Genomic DNA, 13,170 nt, shown 5'->3' on the forward strand with positions numbered 1-13,170 from the left:
CTTGAGCCTAGCGTCAATCCTCGTCTATAAGCACCTTCACCCCACCTCACGGAGACTGGCAGTCAAATCTTATGTATACATATAAAATATAATATGCACACTGCTGAGCGCATGAAGACGATCGAAAGTGCAGCTGCCAAACATCACCTCGGACCAACAATCAAATCACAGATTTCATAGCGCTGCTTAGCGGCCGATTTTGTGCTTACTGTACGATTTGTATTTCATAGCGCTGCTAACCGTAAGCACACGAAAAGGCATGCTAACCTTCCGGTGCTTACTGCACGAAAATAAATGACGTCACAATGCAAATCCACGGTAAACACACAATATGGCCGCCCATTTTTTCTGCTAACCTGTGAAATACGCTAAAGGCTTAAACAAATTTTTCTGCTACAGTTAGCACGCAAATTTGCTTACCATTAAGCAGCGCAATGAAATTGGGCCATGGAAAGCTTGCAGTACTGTAACCAATGAAATCACTGCTTCTGTAAAACCAATACCCACCGTTTTTATCCTTACGGATAAGAACAGGGCCCAATTTCATAGCGCTGCTAAGCAAGCAAATTTGCTTAGCATGAAATTTCTCCCTTGATAAAAACAGGATTACCAAACAATTTTCCAACGTGATTTATATGATTTATAAGCAAACAACAGCTGAATACCAGTAACAAGCACCATGTAACAAATGGAAATTTTGTTGGTAATCTTGTTTTTTATCAAGGACGAAATTTCGTGCTAAGCAAATGTTTGTGCTTAGCATCTCTATGAAATTGGGCCCAGGGGACCAGTCTAAACCTCTCTTTACTTACAGTGCTTGCACATAACAGGTGTGACCAATCCTTGCTCAACTAGCCTGTGACCATTACCAGAATCTGAAAAACAAAAAACCAAGCTAAGTTAACGTATTGGCAGTAATGATTTTTTTACAAGTGTAAACGTGACTGACTTACTCTAGTTCAAGAAGTCGCTCTTCCTAGCCTCTCACCATCGTGCGTGATTTCAGGACATTTGCAAACCTACAATGGCAATGGAAAACATACGATACAAACTTTGTCCTAGTTTGGTCTCTTTTTGCTTTTTTTTATACGAAAATCAATGTCAGCGGATATCTGCCATTAACAGTTACCATTACAAAATTACCGGATATAACTATGTATAAGTGGAAACACTTATGTTTATGCATCTGATGAAGGTCTGGTTTGGATTGAAAGCTAAGGCCATCTCCCCTACTAAATATAGATATTATAAGTTATATTTGTGTCTGAATAAAAAAACACAAAATACGAAAATCTGACATCTGGCAGAGCTGACAAATATAGTCAGAAACAGTGTTCATGGTTTGTGTGATCAACCGCACCATTGAGGAGAAAACAGTGAAAAATCATGCACAATACTCAGCATGTAAACACACTTTGCTTAATTTGGATGTCCCGAAATCAGCTCTTAAAATGCTTTCTTTTTAGGTTTTCCGATACAGTTTTCTTGATACAACTTCACTTCAGAGGAAAATTCAATGTATTTCAAGGAACTAATTAGTTCCAGCGTTGAGCAGGTAGTATTCATACCTCCATGGTTGTAGCATGGAGGAAGAAAATGGTTGTAGTATTAATTCATGATCAGTATTGCTTTCAGACTATAATCTAGGAAGGACATTTGTTATCTTTTCCTATCCTAATACCTTTAATAAAGAAAGTGCGGAATGACATGACACATTAGCAAGCCTCATGCACACGTACAGGTATTGTAAATCAATTATGCGTTAGTTTGCTTTATACAAACAACCTGTTAAGTCAACAAAGCCCCCACATTAACAAATCCAGTATAAATTCTTAAAAATGATAGTTCATCTTTGAACACCAAATCATAGGTGACTGCACATTGTTATTTTTTCTAGTGATTTGAAGTGCGTTGCTTCCCCTGTGCCTAGCATGACACAGTATCATGTGACAAGCTGGAAAAAGCTGCGACTCGAATACACACCGGGGACTCGATGTCAATACCGTCGATTCGCATTAAGGGCGCCCCCACAGTTTACCCAGGAGAGGGCGTTTTTTCCTAAGGCGTTCGACTATGAAAAATGATACCTGTAGCTCAGCATCGCACAGGCAGTTTGGGACCTTAAAATGGCTGCCAGAAATTATTATCTACATGATCTAAAGCATTTATAAACACAGCAGAAAAATACGACGATGATGATTTATCTGCAGCACTTGCAAACCATGAAAACTGGCCGAACATCCAGGGCCCAATTTCATAGAACTGTTTTAAAAGCACAAATTGTAGCTAAGCGGAACAAAACTATATATATGCTTAATATAAATTAATAAATTAATATATATATGCTTACCATAATAACAAAGGCTTTTCAGATGCCCGAGTAAGGCTTCTCACCTAAAGTCTTTCTCTGATTCAAATACTTTAGTTACCTTTTTCTCAGAAAGCTAAGTTTGTTACTTCAGAGGGAGTAGTTTCATAGCTCTCTGGTGCTCGTCGCCAGGTAAGTTTTTATGCTAAACATACATACATAATGTATCGGCCTATTCATTAGTTATTACTTAAGTTATTACTAAACGTATCCAGTGCCTAAACAACTGTCATCTTTGTTCCTGTTACGCAAAACTTTTTTTATTATATACATAGTACATACATATATCAAAAAATATTGACTTGTTAGGCCCACTCCTACTAATTAGCTACACGTAGTTCAGGTGTCATGAAAATTAATACTTACAACACAAAGTAAAAGCAATTCTGGTAATTGTAGTAATTAATCATAAATTGTGTTTGGCAATGAAAAGCAACAAGGCATAAATTTCTAAGTAATTGAAAGCACTGCAACTCATCAAAGTGACTTTGCAAATTGAAATTAATACACAAACTGGCTCGTAAAATCCCTTTCTTCGTTTTCCCTGCGGACCGGTCAAAACACAAAATTCTCATCAATCCTCAGCTGGGTGGAGCTACATCATTCAATGTCATTACATAAACTGTACATCATATTCTTTTAATCATCAATGGAGACCAACGGACACAACACAATGGGTAATAATTCTGACGTGACAAGTATAATGTCAGTCTCATAAAACTTTGAGCTTAACAAAATCCCACGCTTTGAAATATGATGTAATGAATACTGACCCTTTCTGCAAGTCTTAACCTTTCTTCAAGCATTTTGCAATTCCACTCGCTTATAAACAGGGGGATTGGAGGGTGTCTTAAATACGCTATTGGTAATTCTCAAAACATTTATAAGCAGAAAAAATGACTTGGTACTGAGCATTGGCAATTGGAGAGCTGTAAAAAACATTGTGAGAAACGGCTCCCTCTGAAGTAACGTAATTTTTGACAATCAATGATTGAGGGAAAGAGGTAATTTCTTTAAGCTTGGGCGATATCGATTTATTTTATTCACGATATATCGCCGACAATATATCGCGATATTCGATATAATCGCGATTAATGAAATTTGACATCATCAGTCTTCAAACTCCAAGTGAAAGTTGTAGAAGAGACAGTCATAGCTTAAGAGAGGTGTTCTAATGACCTATTCTTCTGCTTTTACTCCAAACCTATGGGGTGCAAGATGTCTCAGCTAGCAAATACATCGCGATATTTAATCGATATTGCGATATATCGCGATTATCGCGATTATCGTGATATATCGCGATATATCGTGATATATCGATATTTCGATTAAAACCAAATCCATCCGATATCGAAATCGTTTCCAAATTAATATCGCGATATTCGATAATATCGTGATATCGCCCAAGCTTAAATTTCTTACTCAAATAATCAAAGGCTTCAGACCTGAAGTCTTTTAATATTTTTAGGCATCTGAAAGCATACAAATTTGTGCAACAAGGGTGATTTATCTTTAATTATTCTCTTGCAACTTCAATCACCAATTCAGTCAAATTTTGTTTACAGATTTTACATTTTACGCGCATCTTGGCGTGATATCCCATCATGGGACTTTGCCGAGTAGTAAAGTAGAAGTAGAAGTAGATGTACACCAAGTGAGAATACATGTCTTTGACAATCACCAATAGTATCCAGTGTCTTTTTAAGGCACTGGACGCCTTTGGTAATGTTCAAAGACCAGTGCGACATGGCCTTTAACGCCATTAAAACACAGGCACTCTGCGGGCAACCAACTGCACTGTATAGTAAAATGAACACTTTGCCAACAAAAGGAATACTACGGCAGCAAAAGATACATTATTCTAGCAGCAACTAACTATCCACAAGAACAACTGAACTTTGAATGAGTTCTCTGCTTCGAGATAGCCTGGAGCTGGTTTGCATTACATTTCCATGTGACATGACTTGCAGGCCTGTATGCTTTGTTTTTGAAAAGGCAAGGGCACCATGATGCCTTTTGTCTCCTTTGTAAAGGGCACCCACCCTATGAGGAAAGTCTAATTATCTACTGGAGTATTTCAAGGGCACCAAGGCAATGGCCACGGGGCATGGAGGCAATCACCTCCGTAATACCTTTGTGGTATCAGGCCGTAATACTCGTTACTTCCTCCTTTTGCCCATCTTTGAGTTTGTTAGCCCCTACCCCAACCTTTAACCTTAAGACTGTTTGTTCAGCATATATTGCACATTAAAAAATCAACTTCTGACCATGCTGACTGGAGGTGTTTAAATGCCTTCGCCCAACTCTGCTTTGTACAAAGGTAAATCGGTACATAACCAGGAAGTTAGTGGAAAGTCCACACAGGTGAAACATAATACATTATGTCATTTTGCCACCACGGTGCAAAGGTCTCAAATACATTCAATATTACGTGGAGGAAGAGATCTGACAGTCAATTGTAACTTAATTCTTTAGGGAAAAGGCAAAGTGAAGTGAATCCTTCATTTTGACCGTGGTTTATGAAATGGAAAAGTCCAGGAACTTAACATTATTATACCAGGCCTGATACTTCACAAAGGCAATTGCCTCCATGCCCCACTTGGTCGTTGCCTCGGTGCCCTTGAAATGCTCACAGTAGTTATTTACACTAGAGTGCCCTTTACCAAGGAGAAATTGCCTTGGTGCCCTTGCCCTTTTAAAAAACGAAGCAAACAGGCCTGTTTTATGTACAAACTAGTGAATAAGCTGCCTGGCATGGCATGTTATTACCCAACATGCATGAGAGCCGACAATAGCCGAATACCACCCGAGTAACATGCCTGTGATATTTTTTCACAGGACTCGGGGGAAGTACTGAGTATACAGTGCTTATACACATCGGTGTATGGGAAAAAAAAAAAAAATTAATATTCATTATCCCCGATGCAAATTTAACATCTATTATTTTGTTGCGGTACCCCTTGCCAAAACATAGGATTCGAACTGCCTCTAGCTACCGGGCAACCTTGGTAGTCTAGTTGGTAAGACACTGCTCTAGAATTGCAAGGGTCGTGAGTTCGAATCCTACCCGAGTAACATGCCTGTGATATTTTTTTACAGGACTCGGGAAAGTACTGAGTACACAGTGCTAACACACATCGGTGTATGGGTAAAAAAAAAAAAATAATAATAATACCCAAGTGGCTTTTCTTATACAAATGCTACTCATTGGGTTATTTTCATGAAGCTAGTATTGCTCACATACATGTAGGCCGACTGAGTCATTAGAAACGTACGACAAACACAACAGACCATTTATGAGATATGGTGGACGGCGGGAACGAATTCGTCCAGCAGTTTTGCAAAGCAAAAGAATTAGCTGACATTGCAAACTGCTTACCAACCAATAGCAGCTTACCTACATTGTGTTATGATATAAATGAAGAAAAAAATAGTTTTGAACCTAGCCGAGTCTTTTGCGAAGGCTTTACAAATATTTGGCCGGAATATGTTCTGTGCACGCTGAATGCTGATTTTGAGTAGCAAAGTCTGGTACATTTTGTGCAGCATTTTGTGAAATTGTTCACTGGCGGACACAATGCTAAATGACACTAATTAGATTTTGATTAATTGGGCTGTATAATCCCAAACCAAACAGTGCACTTCTACAACTAATTAGTGTCATTTAGCATTGTATGGTGTCCATGCCAAAACGTCACAAAGAAGCTAATTGAATCGTCTGTGCAATTTGTTGTTTACTTCAAAACGTGATCTTTGAGTGGGCTATTCTTGATTTCAATGTTAAAACATACGCTGAAGTTACTACCATCAAGGAAGCTTATATGTTGACCTCTCTGGACTGAGTAGAAAGCAATGGTATGACATAAAGGTTGGCGTATATTTTATTTCCTTGTGCAGTTAGTGCAAAACTAACCAAGATTCCAGTATGGCAGGACACAAACTGGGAAATGGGAATAACATTGAGCATGGCCCCCCCCCCCCCCACTATTAACCTCAACACCCTGTTTCCTTTGCCTGTTTACAGAGCAAGAAATGGAAACCAATCCGAGTGAATGTTTCCTCTTTTTCCTTTAAAAGTCAATTTCGCACGACAGCAATTTAGCAGGTTTCCCTTGCTCTTATTTAGCATGGTTGCAATTTTTTTTTAGAACCTTGTTTGAAAGGACAATCAATGACATTTGGACTGTCCAACCAAGATCCCTCGTGAAATCGTGTGAAATCTTCTCAAACGTTGCTGAATTTTGTCGACAGTCCAGACCTACTACACAAAATTCTCTACTTGCAGAAATTTTGTAATGCCCAAAACCATTGTGTTCAAGGAACCTTACTAAAATCCCTCAACAGCAGATGTTATCTTTTACAGCATGGTTTGTCAGTTTTGTACAATAAATGCTGGATCGTTCATCAATACATTCACAACACGTTCAATCCTTATGGAGTTCATTTAAATATTAATGAGCTTATCTTCTCCCGAGTAATGTTTTTATTCACAGTGACTTTTAGCAACAACTTGCAATTAGTGTGGATTTATAATACCATGGGGATGTATGTAATACTGTACATACATGTATGTATGTACATGTACATACAGTACATGTACATACATACATGTACATTGAAGTTGAAAGGTGTGTGTGTTTTACAGACCATGGAGTCAAATTGTATACAGATCTCGAGCTTTCACTTTCAAGTTGATTGAATTTTTATCATCCCCTGTACAAGTTAAAAAAGTCTCAAGTGGACTTTAGACATATGACATGCCGTCGATTTCACAAAACTCTTCCTAACTTAAGACTAATCTTAGGACTTAGGAAGAGTCCCAACCCTGCACTGTAGCATGCAGATCTTAAGGACGAGTCCTAACTCTTGGTGAAATCGACCCATGGACACATGACATACATTGTTTTAAGTTACATTTTGGGGGTTTTACCCATACACTGATATGCGTAATATGCGGGATTTGAACTAAGCTTGGGCGATATCACGATATTATCGAATATCGCGATATAAATTTGGACACGATTTCGATATCGGATGGATTTGGTTTTAATCGAAATATATCGATTAAATATCGCAATTTATTTGCTAGCTGAGACATCTTGCACCCCATAGGTTTGGAGTAAAACCAGAAAAATAGGTCATTAGAACACCTCTCTTATGCTACATTTTGTAGGACTGTCTCTTCTACAACTTTCACTTGGAGTTTTAAGACTGATGATGTCAAATTTCATTAATCGCGATTATATCGAATATCGCGATGTATTGTCGGCGATATATCGTGAATAAAATAAGTCGATATCGCCCAAGCTTAATTCGAACCCACAATCTTTGCCATTTCAGAGCAAAGTGGTGAGTATACAGTGCTTTACATTGCAACAATTGCTGTAAGGGTAAAAAAAAACCAATGGTATTATTTATCCCTGATGCAAATTTAACATGTCAGAATCTGAGGGAGAACTTTTCTTCACGCAAAATATAAATCACAGGAGGGCCTTCTTTAACGGGATGCAACATTTGGTTTAAAAGCAGTGGACACTATTGATAGTTACTCAAAATAATTATTAGCATAAAACCTTACTTGGTAACGAGTTATTGGGAGAGGTTGATAGTATAAAACACTGTGAGAAACGGCTCCCTCTGAAGAAACATAGTTTTCAAGAAAGAAGTAATTTTCAACAAATTTGATTTTGAGACCTCAGATTTAGAATTTGAGGTCTCGAAATCAAGCATCTGAAAGCACACAACTTCGTGTGACAAGGGTGTTTTTTCTTTCATTATTAGCTTGCAACTTCGACCACCGATTGAGCTCAAATTTTCACGGGTTTGTTATTTTATGTATATTGCTGAGATATACAAAGTGAGAAGACTGGTCTTTGACAATTACCAACAGTGTGTTCACCATCTTTAAAATATCAAGTCATAATCAACAAGAAAAACTATTTCCCTTAAATGGTTTAGCCTATCACTTAAAAAAGCTATAAATGTAAGCAGTGAGCAAAAAAACAAACCATTTATGTTAGTAGTACCGCTACCCTGAACAAGCACGATTACAGAGGTTTTCAGACTATTTCGAGGGGGAATATGTAAATTGGATTTTCAAATCAAAGAGAGGGGGCCCAAGGAGAAAAATGGGCTTTTAGAACTTGTTTAAATGTTGAATTGCAGAGCGTCACTTTCTCACAGACAATTAAGCAATTCACATGGAAATATTTGTCATTGCTAGTCAGAAGCCATCGAACCTGTTAAGTCTCTGCCGTGTGTAGCCATAGCCATGGATCACACCCAAGTTTACAATACAACCAGGGCCCAATTTCATAGAGCTGCTAAGCACAACAATTTGCTAAGCATGAAATTTCTTGAACTCATGAACCCTGAACTCATGGCAGACTCAGTTTCCAACCAACATTCAACAAGGCAAATGAGAGCAGCCCCCACTACCACCAGCATCAAAGCAAGTTTATACTAGTTTGCTCAATTGATAGACAACGTACATGTACATTATAAGAAAATACAATACCAGGTTTTTGAAAATCCCAAAACTGCTTTGACAGATTTCGAGGTGACCTCTGCTTCTGGACAGACTTGGTAGCTGTTGGCGAGCGAGGTACTAACTTTGGGGGAGGCCGTCCTGTGCTCACAGGGTGTGACCCTACAGAGGTGCCACGTATAAAAATTATGTTTGTATAAAAGAATTCCTTTAACTTAAAGGAACACGTTGCCTTGGGTTGATCGAGTTGGTCTTTGAAAAGCGTTTGTGTTCATTTGTTATAAAATGCATATGATTAGAAAGATATTTTAAAAGTAGAATATAATGATCCACACAAGTATCCTTTTACCTCGTCGACAAACACGGTTGGCCATTTATGGGAGTCAAATTTTGACTCCAATAAATGGCTGACCGTGTTAGTTCGCAAAGTAAAAGGAAAACCACGCAATTTCAAGGCAAATGTGTGTGGATCATTATATTCTACTTTTAAAACATCTTTCTAACCATATGCATTTTATAACAAACGGTTACAAACGCTTTTCAAAGACCAACTCGACCGATCCAAGGCAACGTGTTCCTTTAAGTTAAGGGTATAGCCTTCTTCCAGGGCCAGTCCATGTACATGTGTAGCCTAAGCTTAAAGCACATGACTACACCGCCAATTAATGTATAATATTAATAAACTATAACAAGAATTTCTTTTACATGTAGCGCATTTTATAATTTCGTACCAATGCACTTTACATGTCATTATATTGTCTGATTATTTGGGTCCATAATAATAATAATAATAATAATAATATCGAAGTCTTATATAGCGCACCTATCTACCAAACAAGGTACTCAAGGCGCTGAGTATGTTATACACACTTTCAGAAAGATAGGTTATTGAAGTGATGAATTCTGAGACCCAATTATTTAGCACAGGTTGTAAGGGTTTACAAGGTGCTACGGCGCATACAGCAGCCACAGCCAGGAACACCGAGGCAGACCCCTTCTCTATTCGATAAGTGCACTGGGTTCTTTTACATGCGTTACGCAACACATAGGGCCAACGGCTTTACGTCCAATCCGAAGGACGAAGCAATGATTAAGTGTCTTGCTTAAGGACACAAGTGTCACGGCTGGGGATTCGAACCCACACATAATATCACTCCTGTAAAATCTGGTTTGCCAGGGTGCTCCAAAGGCTTTTTCATACACAATACCAGCTTCAAGCTACCCTCAAAGGTTCCCATTTTGTACCCCTACATATAAGTGAAGAGAATAACAGTACGTCATATTGCTCAAGGACACAAGTGTCATGACCAGGATTCGAACCCACACCCTGATACTTGTAAACATCCAGATTTTGAATTTGATGCTTTTATTCTTAACCGCTTGGCTGGGACACCAGGCATTAAATTTTACTCTTAAAGGGGGACAACAGTATTCCTCATTAGGACAATGTAAAATTGTCTCAGTGGAACTTCGCAAAGGTCACCAAAGCAAAAAGGCACAGGGCACCACGACAGTTGCTGTGGGTGCTGTTGGTTAATTCAAGGCCTGTGAAACCCTTTCAAAATGTGGCACAAGGTTTAGAGCTTTAAAGTCTCATTCTACTTCGGGGGGGGGGGGGAACTTTCACATCAAAGGGCACCAATAAAACATAGAGCTGAGTAAAAAGAACAGCAATGGGCAGGCCTGATATTTCACAGAGGCAACAAAGGCGATTGTACCCATGCCCTTTAAATGTTCCAGTAGAAATTTACAATTTGTTTCAGAGGGTACCCTTCACCTCGGGAGAAAATGCCTTGGTGCCCATGCATTTTCAAAACGAAGCATACATGCCTGAATAGGATTTATATGTAGAATGGATACTTACTTGTTATAGACAGTCTGGTTGTAGAGTCAGCACTGTCCCGCATGACGGGGGGGACCTCTTGGGGCATTACAAAGTACTTGACGAACGTCCCTGGGAAGATTCCTCTTTCTTGGGTTCTCATGTTGACGCCCTCCAACCACCCTGTCGGCTCCTCGAGGGTCCCTTTGAAGCAAGCCATCTTAGTGGGATTCTTCACTTGCATTATGTCCCCTTCCAGCATCTCAATATCTTGTGGAGCTTTCTTCTTGTAAGGAAACGCAGCGATGTATCTCACCGTCTCCTCCATTTTGCTCGCGTAAAGTATTTTACTTTCTATTCCGTTTCAAAAATGTTTCTAATCAGAAAAATATATCTAGTCAAAGTTTATTCGCACAAAACTGGTACGTGTAATTGCTGCTTCAACACACTGTAGATTGACAAATATTCCATATTTCAGTCTGGCTGCTCCAAACACATAATTTTCAAAATTGTCCCTTATTGTTCCAAAGAGTTATCCAAAATATTTAAAGAGGGCTGCCAACAAATTGTGTACAGTCAAGTCTGCTAGTCTCCGCCGTGCTTGAATTTGCAGCTCCTGCAAGATAAATAAAATACTATAAATGATATGGACTTATAATGCGCCCATCTGTGGAAATCAATCTAGGCGCATAAAAAAGGGTAACTACCTGTATGTTTGTATATTTGGTTTGCGGTAACACCATGTGTGTATCTACTTGCCTGGTAGAGTTTGTTCTTAGAGAACTGTCTCGCTTTTTATTCTACTGCCGCGGAATAAATAATCGGAGGTTCGGGAGATTTCTCAGTTCAGAAAAGAACTGTCCTGCTTTTTAACTATTACCAGGGCGGATGGTATAGAAAATAGACTGGACTATAGCTTATAGGATCGTACAAATGTAATTAACATGTTCAGCACAAGTGAAAGGAAAACTAGCGAAGGTAATGTGACTTCAATTCCTCTTTGAAGACGTTCAAAGATGCTGTATGAAGGAGTTTGACAGGGAGATTGTTCCAAGGAGGTAGCATTGGCAAAGGCATGCTGACCAAAGCTAAAGAGGTTCTAAAATCTTGGTTGAGCTACATGTGTAACAGTTGATCAACCACTGACAGGACAGAATGAAATCAAGAAACTGCACGATTGTTAAACCAAAGAGGTGGACAGTGTTAAATAGGCAGACAGGAAGTTTTAATGTGATTTTTTTTATTTCATATTACCTACGGATATGTCATTAGAGTCATCCCATTCAGTTTTGCATGGCCTCGCATCCTACTTAATTACCCAATCAGATGCGTGGTTACGAAACCCGCGTCTGAAAATAATGAACACTTGACAGCTTTCAAGTTTGACATTTAAGCCTGAATGGTTGATAGGTGTTCATGGTATATGACTTTTTTACAAATTGATTGATGGTTAACAATCAACTTTGTCTTCATACAGATTTTGTATGGTGAAAATGATTAAAATGTGTAATTTATGGTATCAAATTATATTATTAGGAATGACATTTGGACCTTATTTTAGAAAACAAAGATTTCATTGAAAAAGAAGTTCCATAAAACCCTCAATTAAAAAATACGAAAATTCAAAATGGATTGGTTTTTAATGAAAAAATTATTATTAAGGGCCGAAACAAGAGGTAAGTTAACAAATTTAACAATACCGCCCATAGAGAAAGCTCCTTTAAGCATGATTTTTTCCCCTTTTTTTTCTTCTCTCTTTTTTTAATTTTTTTTTACAAAGTTATTGTTTCAGGTTTGCTATTATAGTCAGCAACCTTTCACCCTAACACCACCTCTCAACTTGCCCTGCAAGAGCTACACAAAACTGTGGGTGCGTTCGTTTAGCTTCCCTGGGTCGACCCCGGTGTGTGGCGTTTTTTTTTCTCTCCAGAACGAACGTGTGCAGATAATTACCTACGTTCGTCCTGGAAGTAAAATCCGCCACACATCGGGGTTGACCCAGGGAAGCTAAACCAACGCACCCATTGTAACCTACACATTATTGCTTAAAATGCTATTTCTTCAACTCAAATGTTAATATTAATTTTTTTTTAATGTTTTATAATTTAATTGCTTGTGTTTGAGTGTAACTTTATTTACCTTTTATAATTACTGGTTGTGATTGTTACCATAAATGCATCAAAAGATAGTTTAAAAATCAGGGCTACTTTAACTTTCTGGGGGCAACTTAAACCCAGAGTTTATTAGCCCGGTTGGGTACTTGTTTAAAAGCTAAGAACATGGCCTGGTCAGGAAGGATTCATTTTTGTAATCTCATTCGTCAGCAATCTTTTTCAATTTAAATATTATTATTTCAAAACAAAATTTTTGATTCAATTTTTTTATCTATTTTATTAATTGATCAGAAAAGAGCCCTTTTCAATTACAATTTTTTTTCTTGAAAAAGAAAGTTCTTGGTTCAATTGTACAAAATTTGGTCTTTTTTGATCAGAA

General features: G+C 38.2%; 1 protein-coding gene across 2 annotated transcripts in view; it reads right to left on the reverse strand.

The window, feature by feature from the left end:
* LOC117297387 (phosphatidylinositol 3-kinase regulatory subunit alpha-like) overlaps nt 1-13,170 on the reverse strand; it is a 38,334-nt gene that overhangs the window by 24,355 nt on the left and 809 nt on the right. The window contains exons 2-4 of one of the 2 annotated variants that reach the window (XM_033780385.1): nt 10,720-11,293; nt 8,886-9,017; nt 813-875 (exon numbers count right to left, since the gene is read on the reverse strand). In XM_033780385.1, the coding sequence (XP_033636276.1) occupies nt 813-875; nt 8,886-9,017; nt 10,720-11,005 (481 nt within the window). In that variant the 5' untranslated portion in view covers nt 11,006-11,293. The remainder of the gene's footprint in view (nt 1-812; nt 876-8,885; nt 9,018-10,719; nt 11,294-13,170) is intronic. The other variant, XM_033780386.1, reaches the window with a different exon arrangement.

Source organism: Asterias rubens, chromosome 12, assembly GCF_902459465.1.
Source record: "Asterias rubens chromosome 12, eAstRub1.3, whole genome shotgun sequence".
In the NCBI taxonomy this organism is placed as follows: domain Eukaryota; kingdom Metazoa; phylum Echinodermata; class Asteroidea; order Forcipulatida; family Asteriidae; genus Asterias; species Asterias rubens.